At 49.2% G+C, this 27,164-nt stretch overlaps 1 protein-coding gene across 9 annotated transcripts in view; it reads right to left on the bottom strand.

Moving 5' to 3' along the window:
- ABCC8 (ATP binding cassette subfamily C member 8) overlaps nucleotides 1-26,511 on the bottom strand; it is a 70,707-nt gene extending 44,196 nt beyond the window's left edge. For 7 of the 9 annotated variants that reach the window (XM_070428213.1, XM_070428215.1, XM_070428214.1 and 4 more), the window contains exons 1-8: nucleotides 26,364-26,511; nucleotides 24,982-25,123; nucleotides 20,366-20,487; nucleotides 15,182-15,348; nucleotides 13,215-13,457; nucleotides 12,130-12,318; nucleotides 4,592-4,756; nucleotides 1,388-1,543 (exon numbers count right to left, since the gene is read on the bottom strand). In XM_070428213.1, coding sequence (XP_070284314.1) covers nucleotides 1,388-1,543; nucleotides 4,592-4,756; nucleotides 12,130-12,318; nucleotides 13,215-13,457; nucleotides 15,182-15,348; nucleotides 20,366-20,487; nucleotides 24,982-25,123; nucleotides 26,364-26,511 — 1,332 coding nt within the window. The remainder of the gene's footprint in view (nucleotides 1-1,387; nucleotides 1,544-4,591; nucleotides 4,757-12,129; nucleotides 12,319-13,214; nucleotides 13,458-15,181; nucleotides 15,349-20,365; nucleotides 20,488-24,981; nucleotides 25,124-26,363) is intronic. The other 2 variants (XM_070428218.1, XM_070428219.1) reach the window with 1 other exon arrangement.
- Nucleotides 26,512-27,164: the final 653 nt, after the last annotated feature.

The raw sequence follows: 27,164 nt of genomic DNA, 5'->3' as shown, positions 1-27,164 counted from the left end.
GAACACCCATTTGTTTTTCTGAAAGAAGGTTTCATTAGATTTTCAAAAGTATATGTAGACTGATGGTTGCCTAGGGCTGGGGTTGGGAGGAGGCATGACTATCAATGGGTATGGATTTCTTTATGGGGTGACGAAATTATTGTAAAATTGTGACATGATTGCGCAACCCTGTGACTATGCTAAAATCCATCATGTTGTACACATTAAATGAGTGAATTATGTCTCAATAAAGCTGTGATTTAAAAAGTATACGTGACCAAAAAATGACTACAAAACAGGGAGAACTCTTGGGGGTAAAGAAATGGGGTTCCCGAGTCCCAGAGAGGCTATTTGAATCAGCCTGTCTCATCCAAGTCCAGACACTTTCCTCTACACCAGGCAGCCCCCAGGAGCTAGTAGGCCCTCTGGGTATGGGTCTGGGATTTCTGCTTCTGGCCTGAGCACCCGAGTGGAGATTCACTCCCAGCTACAGGAGAGGCTCAGAGACTCCCTGGTGGAAGGTGGGAGTCAAGTAAACCACGTCTGAGATTCTTCCCATATAGTCGGGAGAGAGTGCACCTCCTTCACAGCCAGCCCCTGAGGTTGTTTGGTTTTAAAAACAATCATGGTTTTGAATTTCAAAAATAATACATGCTATTGGAGAATTCAGAAATGCATGAGAAAATAAAAACCACTTGCACTCCCACCATGTGACCTTCTAGTTCTTTTTTTCTGTGTGAATCTGTGCAAATGTATACATACAGGTATTCCAATTTAGTAGGGAGTGTATTCCATATACTATTTTGTAATTTACTTGTTTTGCTTAAAATATATCAGAACACTTTTCAGTGTACTTAAGCCCTTTGCTATAACGTAACTTTTAATGTCTGCAAATGCTCCACATATGATTATTCTATAGTTTAAAAAAGTAGATTTTGCCCTTGCTGGTTTGGTTCAGTGGATAGAGCATTGGCCTGCGGACTGAAGGGTCCCGGGTTCGATTCCGGCCAAGGGCATGTACCTTGGTTGCGGACACATTCCCAGTAGGGAGTGTGCAGGAGGCAGCTGGTCGATGTCTCTAACTCTCTATCCCTGTCCCTTCCTCTCTGTAAAAAAAATTAATAAAATATATTTTTTAAAAAAAATAAAAAAAGAATTTAAGGTTTAAACTGCATTTAAAAAATTTTAATGGTACTACCTTCTCTGACCATCCAGGGAGATGGCTAGATGCTTGCAGAGGGTGAGACAGAATAGAGACCCAGGGATGCACCCCATGGAGACCCAGCAGGGAGGAAGGTACAGGCAAACATAGAAAGGAAGATGGTGACTCCTAGTCACTGAGCACACAGCAGCAGATTCTGGTTTTGTGCCCCCTCTCCTACTCCCCACCAAAGCACACATCACTTACCTGTACTGGCATAGCCCAGAGGTTTGGGCACAAGAAGAAAAACCACATGAGCTGGTTGGTGTCGATGGCAACCAGGTTACAGATCTGCCCGGCAGTCATTTCCCCCATGGACAGGTTGGAGGTGGACAGGTGCATGATTTTATTGTAAATCTTGGTCTAGAAATGAGAGCAGCATGGTTCACATTTGTCATCATCATTCTAATCACCACCCCAGATGCCACACATCTATAATGTGCCAGACATTCGCCCTACGGAGCACAGAGCAGCTCTGTAAGGGGGCCCTGCATTACTGTCCCACCTTTACCAGTGAGGTACCTAAGGCTCAGAGAGGTAGAGGGCTTTGATGACCAATCACACAAGCCCGAGAGGCAGCATGCAAACGAGGAACCCATGCCAGCAGGGCAGGCTACTTTCCCAGCAAGCAAAACCTCTCCCTTGGGGACAGGACTTAATGAGCTCTTAAATCTTAAAAGCAGATTTTCCTGTCCAGTTGAATTCTTGATTTACCAGAGGCCAGCAGAGAGCATACTTCAGAGCCATAAACATGACAAAGTGGGGCAGCCATCTGTTTTAATGGGCCATCTCCAACCGGGGATGGGGTGTGCTCCAGGGCCAAGTCCTGTCTTCATTGAGCCTTGACACAAGACAAGTGCTCAACCTGGAATGGGCTTATGTGAGACACAATGTATGGGTGTCCATGAGCCCCAGCTCCGTCCTGGAGGCCAGCCATCCTGGGGACTTTGCTCTGCCCCCTCCAGGCAGGTGGGAACAGCCATGGTAATGGCTCCTGTGAGCTGTGAACCTAAAAGCCATACAGGCAGAGTGATTGTGCCTCCCAGAAGGATGGCAATTTCCGGGCCATGTGCTCTCGAAAAAGGAAAAATGCATTTCTGTCTTAAATATCCTAGGGAAGCCTGCTCACAATGAAATTCTATTGTGCGTTCTGTTGTAAGGTGCATTCCCGGGCCTTAATTAATAATTTGTGTAAACCCAGGCTTTTCTGTGGGCCGGGCATGCTTAAAGCATAAACCTATTCTATGTCTTTTTTGTGAGTTTATTTGCACCACAGGTAAGGTTTAAAATGAGGGCAATGGCATTTTTGGACAAGCCTATGCACATCCTAGGTTATATGAAATCGGTCCTTAAAGAATAATAATAAACCTAGTTTCAGTGAAGTAGAAACATAGACTAATCTATCGAAGAAAGCATTATTAAGTAAAGACCAAGATACATAGAAACACACAACCGACTGATAGCTAGTAAGCCAAAAAATTATATATAACACAGGAATTTTGCTTAATAACTTTTCATGCAAGAAATGGGATTATTCTCAAATTCACAAAGACATGAATTCTTGTCTATAATTTTCTGTAAATTTCTGAAAGAACTAATTTTTTTTTTATCTCATTTGTTTCCATAATTAATGCTAGCTATTTTCTTTTTGTGACACCTGAATCAATCTCTCTTATTAATGCAAAAGATTCAGGTAGTTTGATAAAAACAATTATATGCTAATACTTTAAAAAAACCACTTTGCCTCTTTTAGTGTAATTGGAAAATTCTGGGCCAGAGTGTGAATTATGACATACAAATAGGAAGCTGATTTAATTACAAAACTGTTTGACTACAAAACTGGCTGCTGTTTGTGGGGGTGCAGGTCTGCCTGTCACTGGAGGAGTGTGAACAGAGGCTGGGATTTTCAGAATGGTTTTCTGAACTGAGCAATAGCTGGTTCCTTCCAGTTCTGAGCCCCTATGAGTCTTAGAGGGTCTTGGATTTTCCTGGGATCTTTCTACCATTCTCCTGTGATGACATTCCTGGAAATGGCTCTGCTTCCTCAGTGTAAAACCACTGGGGATGGGCAGCGACGTCATGGCAGCCGCTCAGGTTGTGCACTACCCAGTTCCAGGGGGCACCATGCACATGGACTACACCTACATAACCAGAGTTTGGCCCCTGACGCTGTCCCCAACCCAGGCTATCCCTTTTCCCTTCCAGTCCCTTTTCTACACGGCCTCTGGTCCCGGCTCCCAGAGGACCAGTCAATGTTCATGATTCTGAGGCTCATACATGAAGAATGATGTGGCTTTGGGGTTTAATCACAACTTCCTAGTGTTGTACTGACTTCATGGGAATGGTCCGGTATGGCAGAGTCTGTAGTTGTCCCCCCATATCCATTCTTTTCTTTTCACCAGAAGAATTTCTAGAAGAATTGTGGCAAGAAGAAAGACCCCACTTCTTAGCCTCTAGGAGTGGTCATGTGGGCAATTTCTCAGGAAAGGGATGGGAGAGAATATGTGCAACTTCCGCGCTGTGATTTTAAAAGAGGAAGCGTTCCCTCCTATTGCTCCACCTTTCTTCTGCTGAGGTAAATGTAGACATGTGGCAATTTCAAAAGTCCTTTAAAATCACAAGATGGAAGTAATTGTGAGAAGCCTGGCAGAGCAACATTGCAGAAAGAAATAAGGTCTCTGATATTGTGTAGCTATCATACCAGCCCTGACTGTGAAAAACAAGCTTCCATCCTATGTAAACCACTATTGTACTGGGTCTCTTCATTCCAACCGCTGAACCAAAATTCTAATAAAAACACTGGGGCTTAGGCAACTCTCATCACCAGCTTGCCTAGAGGGGCCCTGCCTGCTCCCTGACTTTGATCATCCTTCCAGTGACTCGGAGAAGAAATCCACAGAAGGCAGCAGCGAGAAGCTAGGCCCAAGGGACCTATCAGACCAGCTAAGTCTCTCTTATGACCCAAAATCTAAGCTCTCCAATAGATCTTAGAGGCTCTCTAATCCTGGCATGTCAAACACGTTTTCTGTTTTGCACCCAAAGAAGACTGTCTGGTAGAACTCTGGAATGGTATCTAGAGAAGGATTCTGAGGCTGCATTTGCATTCCGAGGGAAAGAGTGCTGTGATGGATTAGGGATGTCAGTCCCATTCAAGGCTGAAAAACATGGAGGCCCAAAGGCTGTGCAGTTGACATTAGGGGTCAAGTCCAAGACAGAACTACAACAGTTCCTAAGTCCAGCCCAAGGCATTTTCCACTATCCCACACGGCATTGTCAATGGTATTTCAAAACAGATTTAAAAGAGCCACCAAAAATATAAAAATAAGTCCCAGCAGAAATGATCCTTGAGGGCCTATGAGGACAAATCATGTGGTTCTTACTATGAAGCGATAAAAATAATCATCCAAGTACCTGTATTGCTCCTCGCAAGTTAATTCCAGTTTCGATGGCGACATAGTAGGATGCTTGCAGAAATGTCCTTTGCAGCAGGAGTGCGAGGAACAGAAGCACGGCCAAGACGTAGGCATTCGCAAGAAACTCTTGGGATGAGACAAAGTAAACCCCGAGAAACTGTGTCTGTTGGAAAGACAAGCGCAGCGGTGGCTGTCATTGCCAGCAAAAAGACGACCTTCAGTACCTGTTACTGGGCCATAATGGCTGTCATTATAGGACCCCCCAGGCTTGCAAACCCATGTGCAATTGTTTATGCGTGAAAATCAGACTGATGAATCCCACTAAGCATTCTTCTAACTACAGGGAGGGCTGCCTATACCCTCTTCAACATCTTGCTTAGGGGAACAGAATGTGGCCCAGTTCTAACCTTACGCCCATAAATATGACTTGCAGTGTTGCGGCCACCAGGCCCAGGGGAGCTCGCTCTGAATGGAGCAAGAATAAATAGAACGAATCACAGAGCAGCCAAAACCAGAACGGCTAGAACAAATCCCACGATGTGTGTTCTTTGCTACAAAAATGGAATTAGGGAGGCCTTGTCCCACACTCACCAACAGCCTGTTCTGTAGTAATTTCTGGGAGAAAAGATCAGCGAAAAAGATGGCATGGCAGTGCTCCCAGGCGAGAGATGGGAACGCATCGCCTATAATAGACTGAAAAGATTTCAGGCCCGAGCCCCCCAGCCTCTTGAACTCCCAGGACCTCCTTTTAGATTTAGGGTTCTCTTGCTGTACTCTCCAGCAAGAACTCAGATGATAAGCAGTGAAAAAATCCCCAAGCGCCGAAACCGGTTTGGCTCAGTGGATAGAGCATCGGCCTGCGGACTGAAAGGTCCCAGGTTCCATTCCGGTCAAGGACATGTACCTGGGTTGCGGGCACATCCCCAGTGGGAGATGTGCAGGAGGCAGCTGATCGATGTTTCTAACTCTCTATCTCTCTCCCTTCCTCTCTGTGGAAAATCAATAAAATATATTTTAAAAACAACAACAACAACAACAGAAAAACCAAACATTTTGACTTTGTTGCTAAAGATACCAGGGAACAGCAGCATGTCTGTTTCCAAATTCAGCACCAAGAGCTCCCAGGAAAACTTTGATCTTGGCTAAGTTCATTGCTCCCCAGCAGAGCCACATCAATATTTCCATGAAGACAGAAGTTCTTCCCTGAACTCTGCAAGCTATGGGGAAGGGTGTGGGAGCTGCTGCAGGGGAAAGAGTGCTGGGAACAAAGGGATGAGAAGGGGCCGAGGCATGTCCCTGACTGTGGTCAGGCTGAACGGGGCAGGCCTCTGAGGGGAGTCCTTTTCCTAGGGTCACAAGGGCTTCCTGATGGCAGGAAAGATACTGCCTTTTGGCTCAACAGGGCTCTCTAAAGGAGCCCTCACTGCTTACAACTGTTTCTCCCTTGCTCTGTGGGACAGGGGGCTCTACCTTTTGGGGACAGCAGGAAGCAGACACAGGGAGATCATTGAGGGATTCACACAGGACTCTTAGAGGAAAGCCGACTGAGACCTGAAGCCCTGGACACTCTTTCTCATTTGTCAAAATACCAGAGGGAGAAGGGAGAAAGTAATGGGTGGGGGTGGGCAGGAAGTAGCAAATGGACCTTAAGAGTAGGCTGCAGGGTGGGGTGGGGAGTAACCTGACCTTACAGGGAAGCAAGGAGCAGGACACACTGTTTATCAGGTGCAGAACTCCATCCATTCTTAGCCCAATTTTATACATGAGGAAACGGCGCTTCAGCACGGATAAGGGGCTGGCCCCAGGTCACGTGCGTAAAGGAGAATATGTGAACATGAACCTGTGTGATCCCCAAAACACCACCCCAGACATGATGCTTAGGCCATCCAGCCGTTGACCTTTAGTCGTTTATTGTCATCGTCAAGCTGTGACCTGTGGGGGAGAGAAACATGCCCCTTTGGCTGGTTCTGAGTGAAAAATGAAGGCATGCAGGGAATTCTTCCGTACTGCTATTCTCTGCAGAGACCTGGCTCTGGAGAATGGAGTCCATTATTTTAAAACAAGAAAGCACATCATGGGAAGTCATTCCAAAGGAAGTAATTTAACATAAGGAAATGGCTGCAGGTGCAAAAATGTCTATCCCTAGATCAGATCAGGGGGACAGTGCAAAAATCCCTTAAATTTCTAACCACAGGGAACTGTCAGGTATATTATGATGCTCATGGGAATGCTATGCATCCAAGAACACGGATCATCATGAAAGCTCTTGAGCAGCCTGGAATGACATACATGTGTTGTGCCACAATGACCAGAAAACACACAGGGTGGAGAATGAGGGCTGGAAAAATAAATGGATCATAAATGTTGGTTAAGCTCTGGGTAGTATTTGTTAAATGCACTCATTTCATATTTGTGTATTTTTTATAAGGTAACGAATTCCCTTTTTGCGGCTGTCAAAGCAAAGCCTTTACCCCTTACCCTGCCACATACCCATTCTAGAGTCAGAAATTGTATTTCTTTGGATCAAGAATTTTGTGACCCGTTAAAATAAAAATCTCCCTTCAGGCATAAGTCATGAGGTCATTATTTCATCTCCCTTCAAAGAGACAGTTTAAAAAGGATGAACTCTAGAAAAGCAAAGTTTTGATTAAGAAGTGGGTACTAGGTTAGCCAAAGAGGCCTGGGGTATTGTCCAAAGAAGGCAGGCCCTGAGGAAGTCTAGTGACCAGAGGGTCCTGGGAGGCCATGCATGGGTGTGAGGGCATGGCCATTGTTCAGTGCTCTGAAAGCGTCATGGCAGGACAGACAAGGCTAAGGACCTACAACGTAACATGTGGTGGGAGAGAAATGCTTTGTAAGATCAGATGCCCTCATCGCACATTTTCACAAACCCTCGGAGAAGAAATTATGTTTGTTTCCAGGGATTTCCCCAATAGTGCTCAATAAATATTTAAAAATTAATCAATGCATAGGATCGTCATCCCCCATCTAATTTCTATAGAAGTGATTGCACTTTTCCCCATTTTGCAGTTGAACCAATGAGGGCTGTGAGTGATGAAGAGCATAAGGAGAGTTCGTAGCACAGGTAGGACTAGAGCCCAGGACTCATGACTCTACAGTGAGGACCCCCGTGTCCCTGCCTGGCCAGAGGTTTGACTGGGAAGTCTTCCTTCCCTTGTTCTCTGGAGCTCGAAGGGAGGGGCCACCTGACCTCTTGCTTCTGATTTTGGCAGGACCCAAAAGGTGAATTGCCCATAGGCCCCAGCCCTGGGAGGCTATGGGTAAAAGCAATGAGAACTGTCTTTGACTACTCACAGATCAACATAGCCACCCATCTGCCCACACCACTTGACATGCTGGTTTAGAGCCTGGACTTTGAGGCAGACATATCTGAGTTCGAGTTCTGGCTCATTACATACTAGCCATGTGTCCCTAAGTAAGGTCCTCAACTTCTCTGAGCCTCAGTTTCCTCACCTATAAATGAGGCCATGAAAGATTTCTACTTTAGAACATTGTTGGGAGGATTCAACGTAGCAATGGAGGTTAAAAAAATTTAGTAAGTGCAAGTGCTCAATCAATATACAATAACTTCTGCATTATTTGTTGAAGATCATTTCTTCTGTGCCTTCTAGGTGTCAGGCCTGGAGCTGGGAGCTGAACACACTGAGACCAGACAATGTAATTCCTGTCTTAAGGGACTCAGGGTAAAGTTGAGGAAGGAGAGAAGGGGTACTTTGATGGTGCAAGCACAGTATGTTATAGGACCACAGAGGAGGGCCATCTAATTCAGCCAGAGGAAGGCTTCCTAGAGGAGGTGACATCTGAGGTGGGTGTTGGCAGCTGAGAAGGGGTTAGTGAGGTGAAGGACGGAAGGAAAGGTACCTCAGGCCAGAGCAGAGGCATGGGAGCTGCCACACACTAACTTCATAAAGTCACAGAAATGCATACAAGTTCACAAAGTCACCCATAGTGATAGTCCTCAAAATGGGGACACAGACTTACAGAGAAAAAGACATACCAACAGACACAGGGACAACACAAAGGACTCACAGATAGAAACACAAGCAGTTCCCAGGAGAACTCATTCAGAAACAAGCACACACACAGTCACAAACCTATACGTTTTTCCTCTGAGATTCAGAGGCCATTCAAAGCTTGGGCCCTGAGACCATACCCAGACCGTTTCTCTGTTCAGCTGACAGCCTAGAGCAGCGCTGGCAGGTTTCAGATGCCAGCAGTTCTTTTGAATCCAATTTCCTCATCCTCTAGCCAGATCAGTGGCATCCATGGCAGGTGACAGATTGTGGGTGGGGGTTGGGCAGGAGAGAGCACTGGAAAAAGATATATCATGGGCTGTGCCCAGCCTGGGTCGTAGCTTTTTCTGGCGAGTGGCAGGGGGGACAGAGGCATCAAAGATTTGTCAGGCCCTGGGACACGTCCAGTCATTAAAGAAGAAAGAAGAAATGTTTGTCCTTGCAGATGCCAAGGGCGGTGACTCTTGCTCACTGTGAGTGTCCTGGACAGGGAAGAGGGGGCAGGGCAGCCACTGATAGTGAAGTAAACACTGGTGCCTGGCTGTGCAGGCTTCAACAGGGGGATACGGCCAAGCGGAAAGAAGGGCTTTCTCACCGAGAGGTTTAAACATTGCAGTGTGTAGCTAGAGAGCGTCCCTCTCTGCTGGTACATAAACACCAGAATAGCATCTGTCTCTCTGGGTTAAAGCTGCTGGGAGGCAGGGGGGTGAACCAAATGACCTCAATACATGACCCCTTCCCCCATTTTCTGGGCCCAGAAGCCCAAATGAGAAGTAAGCCATATCCCAGTCAACCACACGATTAAGGATTCTTTGTTGCTGACAGTAGAGACTACATTTACTTTCAACTCTCATCTCTATGTGTGTCATTTGCTGATTGCATTTGGGCCTCAGAGAACATATGTTAAATGTGTAAGGCCTGCTGCTGCGGAGGCAGGGCCACCGGTCTCAGGGACTTAGGTGCTGGCGAGTAACTGGGACAAGCACATTCCAATGAGAGGACAGCGAAGCCCAGGTTTGTGTTTAAATAAAGAGAAAAGAGAAGGCAAAACTAGTGTCAGATGAACTGACATCTAAGTGCTATTCTCACCATCTCTTCGGCACATCCTGCCTCAGAGCTCTCTCCTCAGGAGAATTCCACAGGATTTTGGGGAAACACAGGAAGAAGACGACGATGTGGACAAGCAGACAAGGGCTCTGGCCTGAGCCACTTCCTTCTGATATTAGAAACTGGCTCCATGTTGCTGCAGGATTACCAATGTCGAGTATTCTGGGGTCACTTCTGACTAGAATTAAGCTGAAAGATGACAGTCCTGTGGACAAGAGAAGCAGCCTCTTCCCCTCTCTTTTGGGGCCAATAAAGTTCAGATGCTCAAAAGCCAGAGTAAGCCTCAAAAGCCAGAGTAAGCCTCAAAAGCCATCGACGTCTAAATAAACAAAAGGTGTCCTCACATTCTTGATTATACAAGAAATCTGCCCACCTTAGCCTGACCAACTCCTATTCATCTGTCAAGGCCCCATTCAAATACCCCTTCCTCTACAAAGCTGTCAAGACCACTGCTCCTTACCACTTGGCTTGCTGCTCCTTAGCACTGCCGTGGAGGCAGGAGAGGCTCCTGCCACCACCACTGCACTCACCAGCCATGAGCCTGGCTTCTGGCTGAGTGGCGTTCCCCCTGTGGGAGCGCTCTGACCACCAGGGGGCAGCTCCTGCATTGAGCATCTGCCCTCTGGTGGTCAGTGTGCGTCATAGCAACCGGTTGTTCTGGTCATTCTGCCGTAACGGTCGCTTAGGCTTTTTTATATAGACTAAAGGCCCGGTGCACAAAATTTGTGCATGGGTAGGGTCCCTAGGCCTGGCCGGCAATCAGGGCTAATTGGGGCCTTCCGGCTGCCGGCCGAGGCCTTCCTTCTGGATGCTGGCCGGGGCCTCCCTTCCCTGGCTGCCGGCTGCCAGATGGGGCCTTCCTTCATTCCACGCTGCCCCCTAGTGGTCAGCAAATGTCATAGAGAGTGATAGAACTGGTCTCCTGGTCAAACTCCCATGGGGACACTTTGCATATTAGCCTTTTATATATATACATAGTCCTCATCATAACTATTGTCTGTATTCTTACAGCCTAACCCAGGCCTGACACATAGCAGGGTTCAATAAATATTTGCTGAATAAATCAGACAAACAGACTTGGAGTGTCTCATATCCCTGACCCAAAGTGCTCGGCTGATTAATTATAGCTCAAGAAAAAATTAATATAAACCTCCAGAGAATTAACTGCTATCTGCAATTTTAGAGTCCTCGAGATGAATAACATTGCACAAGGGAGTGTCATAAATTACTAAGATCTCTAGTCATTCTCTACATCATTTTTGAACTGTTTGTGGTTAAAAGGTTATAATAATGTTCTTTCTGGGAAAATAAAACACTGAGTCTTATTAGAGGTGAAAAGTTTTCCATCTTGTGACCATCTAAACCTAAGGGGCAGCAAAGAAACAGGTGAAAGAATTAAGTATCCCACCTCCCACCCATGGTGAATGCTATTGCACCAAGCAGGGAAAATAATTATCCAGAAAGACTTTTTGTCTCTTTTGTCCAACAAATTTCAGTTTGTAGCATCTTTAGAGCTGGAAAGGCCAGTGGATACCATCTAGTCCAATGGGTTTCAAATATTTTCAAGACATGAAACTCTTTAAAAAATAAATTCAGCTTTAGCCAGTTTCGTTCAGTGGATAGAGCATCGGCCTGCAGATTGAAGTGTTGCAAGCTCGATTCAAGAGTGCGGGAGGCAACCAATCGAAGTGTCTCTCTCACATCTATGTTTCTCTCTCTGTGTCTCTGTCCCTCCCATCCACTCTCTCTAAAAATCAATGGGAAAATGCCCTTGGGTGAGGATTAACAAAACAAAACAAATAAACAAAACAAAAAAGAAAAAAGAATTCAATGGGAAAGTCTAAAACATTTTAATAAAACTGGGGCCCGCTTTCAATGAACTTTGGGTCAGGGGGAGAAAAAGCCCTAGGCATGGAGATTTCCCATGTTCCTTCCCCCAACAGCAGCCCCCCAGGTCCCCTGCAGAACCTCGGGCGCTATGGACATACAGAACTGGGGAAGACAGATCCCTGAACAGGTACTGAGAGTCTATTAAGGTGACATGAACTAAAAGCCAACAAGTCATAAAAGCTCTTGACCCTGAGTACACAAATTCACTTCCTACAACTTTCTCAGTGACTAAGTAACCAAGAGAGCTATTCTGGTGGTGAAGGCATGAGGAGCAGAGCAGGGCGCCAGAAATCCTCTCGGGGCACAAGCTCGCCTCCTGGCATTTCTGTGGACCGATGCGGAGCATCTTCTGGATGGGCATATTGCCAAGTGAGGAGCAGTATTGTGCATGTGCGAGGAGTTACCCTACGGTAGCCACAGCTCATACACACGGGCCTCTGGCACGTCCTCACCCACCAGTGAAAACTTTCCAAAGGGTGCCCTGCTCTACCCCTGGGTGGCCTACCTTGGGCTGGAAGACATGGTTCTCCTTCCCTAGGTGGTCCACGATTCCGAAGATGCACATGGGTCCGGCGAAGCCCAGTAGGTCGGCCAAGATGCGGAAAGTGCTGCTGAGGACCAGGCGTCTCCCGAAGGCATGGCAGAGGGCCCGCCAGATGGCCCGGGCGCCCTGAGGGCTCTGTGTGTCCTTCCGCTGCCCAGAGAGACCCACGGCCAGGTCAGAGCGGCTGAGGGCCCATTCACAGCAGGGCCCAGCATCCCAGGAAACCCCTGGCTCCTGCTGCCTGGGGAAACCTGGTGGCCACGTCTGCTGCAGACAGATGAACTCCAGGAAGAAATCATGGAACCACCAAGTGCATAAGTGAGTGAGCCCATCAATGCCAACGTGGTCCAGATGAGGAAACTGAGGCCAGAATATCGATCAAGGTCACACAGCTGTCAGGGACTATGTGCTGAGCATAGCACTGTAATGAGGAGTGGCACATGCCACACCTACTTGCTCTCGCCTGCCAGCACATCTGCCTCGGTGTTTTCCCACTATGCCAGGGCAGAGGCAGCGAAGGAGCACTGAACTGGGAGTCGGGAGACTGGCTCTGATACCTGCCAGTGATGGACCAGCTCTGAGGAGGTCCTGGCTTTTCCCAGGACCTCAGTTTCCTACTCAGTGACGTGGGGAGATCCTTTCCTGGCCCAACTCATAGGATCAGGCCACTAACGCCCTGCTCTCCAAAACGGGTGAAAATTCCCACCGTTAATCACTGAGCTTCAGAATGAAGAGCACAGGACATACGGTATCCAGTGGGGTCACTACCCTTCTCAGGGCCTCAGTTTCCCCACCTGGAAAATGAGGGTGTTAGACCGGATGACCTAAACGATAAGGGCCATTTCAGCTGTGACTGCCCTATGACTCAGTGGGCCCTGGACTTGTCCCTGGCTCAGTGTGTGACTTGGGGCAAACCTCTTCCCCTCCCAGGCCTCAGTTTCCCCACCTGTCCCCCCCGGGGTTTGACCTGATGCTTTCTGAGGATCCCGTCTGTGACTCTAAACCAGAGGGCAGGGAAGGGATGGTGTGGCCATGCTCCCACTGACCACCTGGGCGTCGAAGGCCTCGCGGAGCCGCCGGTAGTTGGTCAGGGCCCTCATGGCGATGGGCAGCTTTCCGATAACGCGGAGATCAATGGGCTTCTTGTGGGCAGTCTTAATGAAGGCGTTCATCCACCAGTACGTGCCTTTGGACAGCAGGTTCACGAAGGGCTGCAGGAAGCGCACCCCCAGGTCCTGCAGGTCCTCGGGGGGCTTCACCTCCCTCGGCGTCTTGAAGAAGATGTATCTCTGTGGGGCACACAGGCCACTGGGGATGGGCAAGTGCAACTTCTCCCCACTCTCCAGTTCGCCCCAGCAGCAAACATCTGGGGTTATGACATCCCACCCTTGACCTCTAACAAATGGGACCATCATTGGCCTATTTCCAGGAAAAGGAACACCCAATCCTTTAGCCACCAACACCAGGGCCCCCTGACTCTTCACTAAGGCTCTCTGAATCCCCTGGGCTGGGCTGGGTTCCAGTTAGATTGGGGAAGAGCAGAGATCCCCCATATGCTGTCTTCTCCACAAATTGGAGGATATCACCATGCAGGGTTTCCAGAACATGGAGCCATGCAGACCTGGGTTCGAATCCTGCCTCTTCCACTTACTAAATTTTTGGACAAATCTTATCTAAAATGTTTCCTCATCTACAAAGGGGATGGTACTTGCATCATAGGAGGTGCTGTGAGGGTCAGTTGAGGTAGGGAATGTAGGAAATCCTTGTACCCTACAAATCAACTAAAAACAGAGGAGTCAGAGAAACGCACATTGAAGTAGCATTTCCCACTCATCAGACTGGCCCACATGAGAAATGGCTGGTTGGAGGAAGGAAAAAGGGTTTTCTTATTTATTGCTGGTAGATTACAGCTTTTCTGGAAGGTGATCTGCAACATTGATTAAAACTTAAAATACACAGAGTGTTTGAACCAGCAGCTCAACTCCTTGGACTCTCTCCCATAGAAATAAAAGCAGCAATACATAAAGATATAGTAAGTATGTTTAATACACCATTGTTTGTGGAGGCAAAAACTTGGCAACAAAATGGATGCCCATTAATAGGGTAATGGCTGATAAATTATGGCTCAACCACATGATGGAATATTATGCAGCCATTAAGAAAACAAAATGGCCATACTACACTTGGGGGGAGTCCTAAGAGATATCTGTTGGATGAAAAAAGCAAGATGCAGAAAACTGTAATATAATCCCATTTTTTATAAAACAAATATTGAGAGAAAAAACTGTGTGTGTGTGTGTGTATACAGAGTACCCTCCCCCCCAAATGTATACACACTTTTTTTGTGATTACTCAATTGATGTTTCTTTCTTTTCAGATTTAACCCATTGGAATTAATAATTACTCAAAGTGTGTACACATTTAGGGGATACTCTATATATATGTGTGAGTTAAGAAAAAAAACAAAACCCTGGATAGAAGTTTATGCTATTATATTAATAAAAACAAAGAATGGAAGGTCACAGATTAGGCTGTTAGTCTGGGTTACCTGAGAAAGGAAAGGGAGGGAAAGGGGGGGAGGGGAAGTAAAGGAGGCAAGCAAAAATGACAACAAAACAAAAGACATGTATGCAGCCACACTGACTCATTCACATATATGTGTAACTATATGAACACATTAAAATAAAAACAAGTATCATCCCTCCCCTCCCCCTGAAAAAAAAAATCAAACTTGGAGAAGGCAGTGCCTGAAGCTTTTATTTCCCCTCTGTGGGATTAAGCGCAGAATCCTATAACCTTCCTAACACATCCTGTCACCTTCCTTCCCTCTGGGCAGCTGGGCCAGATGGAATGTTGCTCCTGAAACTCTGACACTGGCCTCAGCTCCCCTTGCTGAGGCAGATAAAACAAGCTGACTTCTAGGACTTGGCTAAGAAGCAGGACACTGGTCAGGAGCCCCGCCCTTGCCCAGGTGCGCCCTAGGTGGGGGGCAGCCCAGGAGGGGCCTGCTTACCCTCACCCTGATGACATTGACCTCCACAAGCAGGAGCATCCCGTAGAGGATAACCAGCAGCCCCGTGAGGCAGAATCGCAATTGCGAGAAGCCGATGTTGTGGTCGTAGAACTTGACAAACTTGATGGTCTTGGTGATGAAGGCCAGCATCCAGTAGGCCAGCAGGGCTGTGGAGGAGAGACAGAGAGCAAAGAGGGTGTGTGTGTGCCCTCATGCATGTGCAAATATGTGGGAGAGAAGGAGAAAAATGAGGTGTCAGAGGAGGTGCGTGAACAAGCAAGTGTTATGGATGTGAGTGTGCACATTTCTGAGTAAAGGGATGTTGCATGTATGAATGGATGAGTGTGTCATTTTGAGATGATGTACATACATTAAATCATTCATGATGGGCATGTTCAAAGACAATAATCTTGGAAGTCAAGCTATTCACCCTTTACAATAAATAGAAGAAAAACAGGGAAACTATTTCTTTATTTTAATTAAGCTGCAGGTGCTGTGCCAAGTAAGCACTTTAAACATATTGTCTCATTTATTCCTTACAATAGCCTTGAGAGAGAAGTATGTGTCACACCCCCAATTTAACAAAGGAGTCGAGGCTCAGAGAGCTGAGGTGACTGATCCTAGGTCCTACAGGCTCCACCCTAGAATGGGAATTGTGGAATTTCCAAGCTGAGATCTTAACAGTCCTTCATTCCAGCCCTTTCATTTCACAGATGAGGAAACTGAGGCCCAGAGAGAGGAGGTGACCTGCCCAAGCTCACTGCAAGCTAGTAACAGAGAGAGGGTGAGGGTAGAGGTCCCTGGCTCTCCAGTCCAGAGCCCACTACTGCATGAAGCTGCTGCTCAGGGGGCCTGGGATATGAGAGATATAAAAAGTCACAGTCTGACCAGGTGGCTCAGTTGGTTGGAACATCGTTCCATACACCAAGAGTTTTTGGGTTCGATTCCCGGTCAGGGCACATTCCTAGGTTGTGGTTTGATCCTGGTCGGGGCACATCTGGGAAGTAACAGATTGATGTTTCTCTCTCACATGGATGTTTCTCTCTCTCCCTATACCTCTAAAAAATCAATAAAAACATATCCTCGGGTGAGGATTAAAAAAAGGGTGAGCCACAGAACTGGGGGGCAGTGTGTACAGTGATTAGAACTGGGCCCTATAGCTAGATACAGCTGGACTCAGATCCTGTGACTTAACAGCTATGTGACCCTAGGTAAGTCATTTAACCCTTCTAGGCCTCAGTTGCCTTATCCATAAAATGGGGATAATAATAGTACTATCTCAAAAGTTGTTGTGAGCAGAGTATGAAAGGCATTTAGCACAGTGAGCCTGGCACGCAGTGAGTGCTCTTTGGACATCAGCTGTTAATATTTTTATTTTCTCCAGATTTCAGACCTGGGGTCATAAACATCAGAAGCTGTCAGTGGATTCCAGCCTCTTAATTCCCACCACTGCCACCTACCAATAAACCAGTCAGCTGGCAACAACAAGAAGAGCACAGGCAGCTCCTCCCCCCCTCACTCCCTAGAGCCACCAGCAGATAAAGTCAGCCTGACTCCTCTCTAGACCTTCACCGGCCCTCCATCCCTAGGTGGGCCTGGACATGAATCCCAGGGCATCTCTAGGGACAAAAGCTGGGGTCTGCCCCAGCCTGGCTCTGAGCTGGGTGCTAGGTTGAGGCACTGAACTTGCCTGGAGAGGGGCAAATGCCCTCTCAGCTCTGTCTGGTTTCCAGGTCACAGGGATCCCATAGCTGGAGGCCTTCTCCCTGCTTCCACCTACACTCCCCTGGAAAGGCTCTATCCCAGGCATCAGAACCTCTTTCGTCCTTAGTGAGGGTCACCTACTGGGGCCAAGACCTGACAATATGCCTCACACTGGTCTTGCCTCTAACACTTAACAGACATGGTCTGATTTGATCTTCATAACAACCTTATGGCTTAGGGACTTACTATTCCTGTCCAGATGGGAAAACAAGGCTCAGAGAGCCAAAGTGTCTTGTCCAAGGTCACACAGGGAGTTAGTGGTGGACCCAGGACTTAGCCCTGGGGTTATTTCCTCAGTCCCATCCCACAGTGCTGAGCCCTCAGCCTGTTGCCAAACACAGCCACACCCAGCAAAAGCTTAGCGCTTGACTGAGAAAAGGGGAAAGGAAAAAGAGTGGTGGCTCACAGGGGCTGCTGGGGAGGTTAGGCTCAGAATGCCAGTTTCTCCTGCTTCTTTCCCCCCTCCTCTCTCTCAGCCCCACATTCCACCCATTACCAAGTTCTGGCAATTTTACCCCAAAATATCTTGAATCCATTCACTTCTTTCCATCCTGGTGGCCACCCGGATCCAGGCTGTCCTGGTGCCTACCCTGGACCTCCTTGAGAGCTTCTCATGGCTTCCCCACTCCCCTCACCCAATCTAGCCTCCATAAAGCAAGACATATCAAACATGATCTCAACGCACCCATGTTTGTAGCAGCATTATTCACAACAGACAAAGGTGGACACAACTCTGTGTCCGTGGCCTGATGAATGGATAAACAAAATGTGGTCTACACATACAATGGACTATCATTTAGCCTTAAAAAGGATGGGCATTCTGACACATGTTACAATCTGGGGGAACTTTGAGGATATTATGCTAGGATAAGTGATCCAGCCACAAAAGAACCAAGTAGTGTATGATTCCAATCATATGAGGTACCTAGAGTAATCAGATTCATAGAGACAGAAAGAACAGTGCTTGTGAGGGGTTGGGGGAGAGGGGAATGGGAGTTATTGCTTAATGGGTACAGAGTTTCAGCTTGAGAAGATGAACAATGTTGGAGATGGATGGTGATAATGGCTACACAACAATATAAATGTACTTAATTCCACTGTGCTATAGACTTAAAAGTGGTGAAAGGTAAAATTTATGTCACTCATATTTACACACACACACACACACACACACTCACACATCACTCCTCAATGGTGTGGCCTTCAAGGCCCTGTCTAGTGCAAGCCCCACCTGCCACACCAACCCTCAAATTTCAGCTCCCTTCTGTTCTGCACTCCAGCCACTATTTTTCTCCCAGATTTCCTAATGTGCGTTGTTCCTCCTGCCTCATGTGCTATTCCTTTTCCTAAAGCGCTCCCCTCTCATTTCTCCTAAATAGTTGCTACCTATCCTTCAGTTCTCAGCTCAAACATGACTTTCTCATAGGACATTTCCTTGTTCTCACGTGGGGCCCCAGAATCAAGGTTGTTTTGTGGGACAATGGAAGCTGCATCATGCTTCACCTTTCTGTGGGACTCCAGACCTGTGATCAGAAAGTAGCCTCCTCAGAGGACCAGCTATTCCCCCAAATACCCATTGCCCCCTCTCATTCCATTTTCCCCTGTTCTAGAATTTCTGGCTCTGTGGCGAGCAAAACTCTGACAAAGGGGAATGGAGGGAGTGAGTCCTTGCTCCTTGGAGAAGGACAGGGCCATCCATGGGTGGTAATTTGTGCTTTAAGGAGAGAACATTATGTGTTTCTTGGAGAATGAGAAAATGAACTCACCAGATTCCTAGACAGGGGGTTTCCAGGGGGACCAGGCAGTTCATGAGGGATTCTCTGTGCATAAGAAGCTGCTTCAGAACCCAGAATGGGAGCTCTCTGAAGCCTGTATTTAACATTTCTCCCCATATCCCCCCCCCCCGCCCCCCCCCGCCTTTGTCTCCCAGCCACACCAACCCAGGGTCCCCAGGGCAGCGGGATCACCTGGATGATCAATGGAGCTCAGCTCCCACCTTACACGGGAAGGTAGGCCTGTGATCAGCTTGGGAAACACTATCGACCCCCTCACAACACTGTGCTGTCTCTGACTTAGTCCAGAGAGGCCCACATTCCAGATGTCAAGTAGATGCTGTGACTTAATGACACAGAGGCTGACCACAGCCTCCCAGCCAGATGAACAGCCTGGTGTTAGGCTTGTAGACTGAGCCCAAACACACAGGCAGATCTGTGGATTTATACCTCTGGCCCGTGCACCCCCTGAGGACTTTAGACATACAGTCTCAGAAACAGTTAAGACCCGGCTGGGGTGCCAAAGTCCTGGCACCTCTGAGCTTCTGTTTCCTGACCCATCAAGGGGAAATAATAGTGATGCTTACCTCACAGCGTTGTTGTAAAGATTAAATGAGTTAATATATGTAAAATGCTTCGGGTAGTGTCTGACACCTAGTAAGTGCTAAGTGAGTGTCCACTGTTAGTATTTGTAACTTCTGAATTTCAGGGTCCACATCTGTAAAATGGGAATAGCAACAGTAGCAATAGGGAGATTGTGGGGATTAAGTGAGATCATGCATGTAAGAAGCTTAGCACTGAGCCTGCATGCAGTACATGCTCAGCAAATGTCCACAGTTATCACTTTTGTTGCTGCCTGGGACCCCAGTCACTTGGTGTTGGAAGCTCTAGGTTGGCACTCCTTCCTGAGTCTCTTTAAATGTTGGCAACCACAGGTTCTAGTCCCGCGGCCTTTCTCTTCTCTCTCAAGCTGACCTCATCCGGGCTCAAGCTTTAGATGCTACCTGTAAGCCTGTGATGGTGGAAGGTACATCTCCAGCCCTGAGCCCCGCCCCCCCCTCGACCCCCTATTTATCTAATTCTACTCATTTACTTAGTGGCCTATTTGATATTTAAGTTGGCATCTCAGCGACATCTCAAGCTCGACATGCAGGGAGAAAAATTGACCCCTACTGCACCCCAATTCTTGCTCCTTTGCCATGTCAGTTATTAATACCACTATTTGCCAGCACTCGAACCCAAAGCCCCTGACCTCCTCTCCTACCATTTTCCCCTTTTCCATTTGATTCCTTTGCCAAGTTTCTTCCTATCAGAAGGCCTTTGCACTTGCTGGTCCATCTGCGTGGAACAGTCTTCTCCCAAATATCTGCAAGCTCACTCTTATCAGAAGCCTCCTCTATACGGACAGCCCCACTGCCATCGCTCTCTGCCACTTACTCAGCTTTATGTTCGTCACAGAACCAGCACTACCTGTTTGTTTATTCCATTTGCCTGTCCGTACGCTCCGTGATGGCAGGGTTTTTTTCCTTCTCCACTTCTGAACCTCTAGCACGGAGAAGAGTGCCTGGCACATAGGAGCCCTCAGTAAACAAGATCTAAAGGAATGAAAGGAGGTTCCTACCCCTCCCGGCCCCTTTCCCTGCCCTACCGATCAGCAGCTTAGGGAAGTTGGAGGTCTCGATGTTGTGATAGTAGACCACGGAGGTGACAGCAGCCATGAACGCCATCCCGGCCGGCATGTACAGGTGAAGATGGCGGGATTCGGTCACCCTGAGATGGAGGCAAGAGAGAGACAGACAGACAGGATGTGGATATGCTGAGTACCCCAACAGAGCAGCCCAGGCCTTGGGCTTAGGGCTCAGCACACAGGACTCATGCACAGCTCCACACCATTCGCCGGCAGCTCTCCCCAGTGATACTACAAACGTGCCCACTAAGTAAGGGGCCCAGGAGGCCTCACAGAGATGCCAGGAAGGCTCAGTGGTCAGGCTTTGGAATTCACAGCCTTCTTTCCCTGGGTTCATGCTCATAGAACCTGGCGTAGGGAAGCCAGCCTTGGCAGTCATGGCTGCAGAGCCTCTGGCCTGGAACCACTTTTCTGAGAGTGAGCACAGCTGGGTCCCTGAACTCAGGGTCCTCTGGGCATGCAGGAGCCTGTGCACCACAACTGTCTTAGTGACAGCCCCATTTAGCATGAACAGCGTAGGTCAGCATTGCTACTCCTCCCCAGGCGCTGTAATAATAACACTGATAGTCAATATTTATTGAGCATTTACCGTGTACCAGGCACTGTTCTTAGCACTTCCTGTACGTCAACTCACTATCTCTTCATAAAATACCATGAAGCCCATTCTGAGGCATAGAAAGGCTAAGTAACAAGGCCAAGGCCACTGTTTTTGTTTGCTCCCTTACTTAGTGGCCTATTTGATATTTAAGTTGGCATCTCAGCGACATCTCAAGCTCAACATGCAGAGAGAAAAATTGACTCCTACTGCACCCCAATTCTTGCTCCTTTGCCATGTCAGTTATTAATACCACTATTTGCCAGCACTTGAACCCAAAGCCCCTGACCTCATCTCCTACCATTTCCCCCTTTTCCATTTGAAAAGGATGGGGATAAAGGCAGCCCATACCAGCTCATCCCCTCCCCTCTTTAACTCACAGAGGCCTGGGGCGGGGGCTGGGGGGCGGGGGGGAGCGGCTCTGGTCTGGTGATAAGACCCCTAGGGAGCCAGAGCTCCTCCCAGACCTGAGGCTTCCCCAAGATGGGTGAGAAGGCTCACCTACTTGGTCCTGATCATGCCCTTCCTATAGACAGCAAAACCCACAGCCAGCACCACAGGCTCAGTGATGTGGCCTCAAACCATTCGTCTAGCATTGCCCAGGCTGCTCTTTCCACTGAAGCCGTGCTGGGATCCCCCATTGCCAGACGGCCTCCTCCAGTGTCCCGTCTCGGGCTGCTCTTGCTTGCACTGCTCCTTCTCTACAGCCCGGCAAGGCCCCCACCCTCGACAAGCTGACAGTAGAGAGTGGGCAAGCAGCTCAGAGCTGACTGACCAGATAGTCTAGGGCCTGATACTGCAGATGAGCAGAGGCTGAGAGCACAAAGGAGCTGGTGGGCGAAGGAGCTTCACAGAGGAGGTGGCACCAGGCTGGACTTTGAAGGATGAGCAGGAGTTCCACAGAGAAGGAGAGGGGAGCATGTTGGAACCCCAAGTGGTCTGGTGGGACTAGGGCAGTGATGGCGAACCTATGACACGTGTGTCAGAGGTGACACGCGAACTCATTTTTTTGGTTGATTTTTCTTTGTTAAATGGCATTTAAATATATAAAATAAATATCAAAAATATAAGTCTTTGTTTTACTATGGTTGCAAATATCAAAAAATTTCTATATGTGACACGGCACCAGAGTTAAGTTAGGGTTTTTCAAAATGCTGACATACCAAGCTCAAAAGGTTCGCCATCACTGAACTAGGGCATAGGTATAGAGGCAGGGGGGCTGTTCACCAAATGGTATGTTCCTCTCTTTCCATGCACGTTTGCTCCAATGCAATGCACCCAGCCCCAGGGAATGGATGGTGATTGGTTCAAGCACCATGCAGTTCCATATCCCTTTGCCAGTCTAAGAGTGGTCATAGCACCCAACTCCAGCCAATGAGATGGAAAGGAAAGCCTGCAGAGGACGTCTGCATGAGGAAGAGGCATGTGGGAAGCATGAGTGACCATGAGGAAAGATACAGCAGACACACAGAAGGTAGAGTAAAAGGATGGGGAGAGCTGGGTCCCTGATGCCATCACTAAGTCACCACACCAACTAAAAAAGGCAACTTCAGGCTTCTTGTTAAATGAGACAGTAAATGTCAATTTTCCTTAACCCTTGATCAATGGATATTTTCAGCAAAATATTGATATGTGACAAGGCAATCAGTCACGACTGGGGACCCTGAGAGCAACCAACACTCTGCCCAGGGGGCTTAGGGAACTCTTGCCTCTGTACTCCTTGAAGTAGTTTTGAAAAACTCTATAGACCCTCGCACATTTTGAAGGTGACATCTAACTTGTCACATCATTTAAGTTTAAACGAATTATTATTTTTTGCCATAGAAAGTAGAAATGATAAATATTTTATAAGATGAAATAAGATGAGGAATAACCATAATTGAAATAAATATTTCATGACACGACTTCATAATATAGGTGTTGGCTGCTTTACTGAGCAGTATACGCTGAATTAGGTAAGAAATTAGGGACCATTTTTTACATATGGGCTTTATGCCGTGTATGGTGGTCTGGGGAAACATTCTCCTTATATTTTTTTTTAAAGTGCGTCCTCATTAACCCACACTGCTTTGGTTGTTCCGAACCCAGAGCATCACACACAGAAATAAGACTCAAAGGAAGACAGGAAGCCTTACAGGGTAAGAATGGCTTGACTAATCACGAAACGAGGCTTATCCTAAATTAAAGTCAAGTTTGAAGACCACTGCTTTAACCAGCCTCCACTCCCACCTGCCCCCTGGACTTCCAGGCAGGTCTGTAAACGCAGGCCAGGGTGGACTGGGGGTGCCATAGGGCAGGGACTGTGGCTTCTCTTCCTGTCTGCTCCTTTCTGATGCCCCTCCCTCACACTTGCTTGTTCAGGGTTTTGGGGCCACAGATAGAGGCCAGCCAAGACCAGCAAGTGCCCGGTTCAGGAGCTGACCTGTCTGCTGGGGAGATGGCGGTTTGCACTGAGCTGGAGAGGTTTGGGATACAGGTACAGCCCACACAGGAGGGGCTGCTGGACAGCCTAAGGCGGAAAAGTCCTCGACCTGGTTCACTCCAGTCTCCCACACTCTGGGGATACGCTATCTGCCCAGGGCTCTGCCACTCCTTGTCTGGCACCCTGTTTGTGCTCTAATTCCATCCTCCATGGCCCTCTGAAGCAGGCAAGGCAGGGGTTATAATGCTCATTTCATAAGAATGAAAGAGGCTGAGTGGCTTGTCCAAAGTCCCACAGCTGGTATGTACATGGCAGAAGCGCTAGCAGAAGACCCAGGCTTACCTTCTCCACGGGTGGAGTGTCTTTCTCTGTCCCTGCTAATTATAACCTAGTGGGTATTTCTGGCCTAAAGGCTCACACGGCATCCCTCCCCTATCTAGCATTTGTGTGCTTTGAAAGGGGTGTTGGGGACTTGTCACCTGCTAGTCACTGTGGCTGTACGCATTCTGGTCATCTTGCTGGTCTGGGGACTTTGATACTCAGGAAAAGCCTCAAGGCAAGCAGTTATCACAGAGATTACCACTGAAGCCAGGATGCAGGGACACTGACAGTAGGAGGGTGAGGGAGTGTGTGGGGCGGTGGGGGGTCCCATCCCCCTGCCATCCAGCTGCAGGAGCCCGGGCTGGCAGGAGTGCGGTCTGAGCACACACTGATTCCAGCTCAGAAGGGCTGGACCTCAGATATTTAAGCCAAATGCCCCCACTTTTCACCACCTCCTCGCCCAGGCAGTCGCTGAGCCTTGCTGATTCTTCCATTCCTCCTTAGTGACAAGACTGCTTCGCCCCCTCCTCTTCTGCACTCCCAACTGCTGACACACCATTTGCAGCTGCTATTATTTCTCACCTCGATGACTGCAATCACCTCCTAAGTGCTGTTTCTACCTCCACATTCTCCCTGGCTCCAAACCTGCCCTGGACACCCCCTAGGGTTCACACCTAAAAGTGCTGTGCCAATTACCTCTGATTACACTCAACCTCCATCACTCTGCTCACGCACCTGCTGTGTTTCATGCTTCAGCCCCATGCACTTCTCCCCAACCCGCCTGCTTTTCTAGGTGGGGCCTTTGTGCCTACAGGCACAGAGAGCTGACTGCGAGGATGCTGGATGCCAGGCCGAGGACTGGGGACATTATATACAATTGGGAACCAAGGGAAGATCTTAAGCAAGAGTATCCCCCCCTCCCCCCAGTAAGGTAACCCCAGCAGCTGGTAGAAGAAGCTGGGCACCTTCCACAGAGTTGGGCACTCCAATAGGCTCTGGGGTGATCTCACTGGGTTGTGGCATTCAGATCTGGGTTCCCTGCTGCACTGAGAGCAGGGCTCACTTGTGTCCAGTGCCTGGCACAGAGAGTGGCACACAGGAGATGCTGGGGGAACAGTTGCTGGGTTCATTAGCAAGTGATACTGGCTGATGGAACGCAGGTGAGCTGGGCTCTCCCTGAGCCTCTCAGGAAGCACCTGGAGCAGATCCGTTCTCCCGAGTTCCCCGAGAATCACTCACCCGTCAGACAGGATGCCCTCCGCGATCTCACACACCAGGACGAAGAGCAGCATGAAGGTCAGGATCCAGCGCAGGTTGTGCCCAGGGAAGTGGAGCCACGTGCTGTGGTGGATGTGTACCTTGGAGCTCTGACTGCCCCATCCTGCAAGGAGAGACAGGAAGAGGTGGGAAGCCTGGTGAATGGGGAGGAAGGTGCATGAACCCCAGGAAGGTGCTTCGACACTGGGTCCACGGTGGGGGGAGGAGCGTACCCCGTGGTACACCTGTGCCTGAGGACGCTGGAGTCTGGTACACATGAACTAAGTGTCCGAGCATGAAGCCTGGACCCGCCCAGGCCCACCTATGCAGGTACCCATTTTATATATTGATCTCCTGTGTGACAAGTTATCACATAAATAAACCATTTGGTTGAGAACAGTGTAAATGTTGGTATAATTTTTGATACACATATGAGCATATGTGGCATATGCTTCCTTCTTGTTTCTATTTGTCAACAACTATTAACTCTGCTTCTGCAGCATCCTGCTCTTTTGAATTTTGTTACAATATGTTCTTTCTTCCCAAAAGCTGCATATGAATTTTAAGATTTGCTTTTTTTATTCTTAGACTGAATCACCACCTTTTGAGGAGGCAGGGGGATGAGTTGACAGAGCCAGCCAGCTTGGGAAATTCAAGGTCTTGAAGAGGGATGAAGGGGACGCGGTGAAGAGCCAGGCATGAGCATGATTGCCAGGGCAGTGGCGCCCAACTTTGCAGAGAGCTTTCAAGCAGTGGCGCGGGGGGCCTCTGGCGTCCAAAGTCAGGGGCTGCTGGCAGGCAGCCTGAGAAGTTGCGCTCCAGAGACACAAGCCCACGTGGGGTCGCAGGGAAGGGGATCCTTGTCCCTAGCTCCCCGCTCTCCTCGCCTAGGCCGAGTGGGACCCTGGGATTGTCAGAGACCACACAAGGGTTTGCAGGGCCTCGGTCTGCCTCTGAGGCGCAGGCTGCACTTCTCCTGGGCCCAGCTTCGGCTGACAGGGAGGGTGCCTTGGGGGAGGGGTGACCCGGCTCAACACAGCCCGAGCCCCTCCCGACCTTTTCAGTGGGTACAGAAACCTCTGTGTTCGCCTTTCTCCACCCCAGCTCCGGTCCTGAGGTGACAAAACTTGGGGATTCCCTGGGTTTGGAGCGTCCGCCTTGTTCGGTGCAGGTTCAGGGGCACCCGGGGGAGTAAAGGGAAGTGCAGATGTGAGAGTGCGGAACCGCGGGGTAGTCCACCGAGCAGGGGACTCGGGGAGGGGATCCCCGAAGGGGGACAAGCGGCGGCCGCGGGGCCCCGCCGCCTCCTCCCCTACTCCGCCGCCCCCTCCCCTACTCCGCCGCCCCCGCGCGCGCGCGCTCACCGATGAAGAGGATGGGGAAGGTGATGAAGAGCAGGAAGACGTGCGGCACCACGTTGAGCGCGTCCACGAAGCAGCCGTTGTTGAGGACGCCCTGGTCCACCCGGTAGGCGTCCGAGTGGTTCTCGCTGCCGCAGAAGGCCAGGGGCATGGCGGCGCGGGGCGGGCACGGATCGGCTGCGGCTGGCTCCACGCGCCTCCGCGCCTCTGTCCCCGGCTCCTCAGCCTCCCGGCCCGGCCGGCAGGCCCCCGCCCCCCACCCCGCGGGCCCCGCCCCGCCGGCTCTCCCGCTCCCCCCACCCCCCCACCTCTCCCTGATCCACTATCTGTGGGGCCAGGGGTGGGGGTGGGGCGCAGCCGGGAGCCCAGCCGGGCCACGCTGGACCCCCGTTCCAGCTGTGGCAGCCCACGCGCCCAGATGTGCTGGAGGACGCGTTGTGAGCGCCCCGCTGCGCGCGTGCGCTTGGAAAGAGGGAGAAGGGTGGGCGCGCTCAAGTCTGGGTGGAAGAGTCAGGGGTGCAGAAGAGAGGCGGAGGGTCTTCGTGGGTCTGGGGTGGGAGGGAGCGTTTGGGGTATCTCCTGTGAGCTCCCCGCCCCGGGTCTGAGATGTGGGTTCACCTGGGCAGGGCGCCAATAGAGGTAGTTAGATCGGAGGGTCCTGGTGGGGGCAGAGTGGAGCTAGTCCCCACCCCAGGTGGATAAGAAAAGCAGTAAGAGCATTCCTTTGGACAGGGGGTGGGGTGGGGGCGCTTGGAATGTTTTTATGAAAAGTGGTCCCAGGTGCGGGGGCACTCATAGGTACTT

This window comes from Myotis yumanensis, unplaced genomic scaffold, assembly GCF_028538775.1.
Source record: "Myotis yumanensis isolate MYYU_CA2020_CCGP unplaced genomic scaffold, mMyoYum1.0.hap1 SCAF_10, whole genome shotgun sequence".
NCBI classification, from domain to species: Eukaryota; Metazoa; Chordata; class Mammalia; order Chiroptera; family Vespertilionidae; genus Myotis; species Myotis yumanensis.
This window is presented reverse-complemented; position numbering and strand designations above follow the sequence as displayed.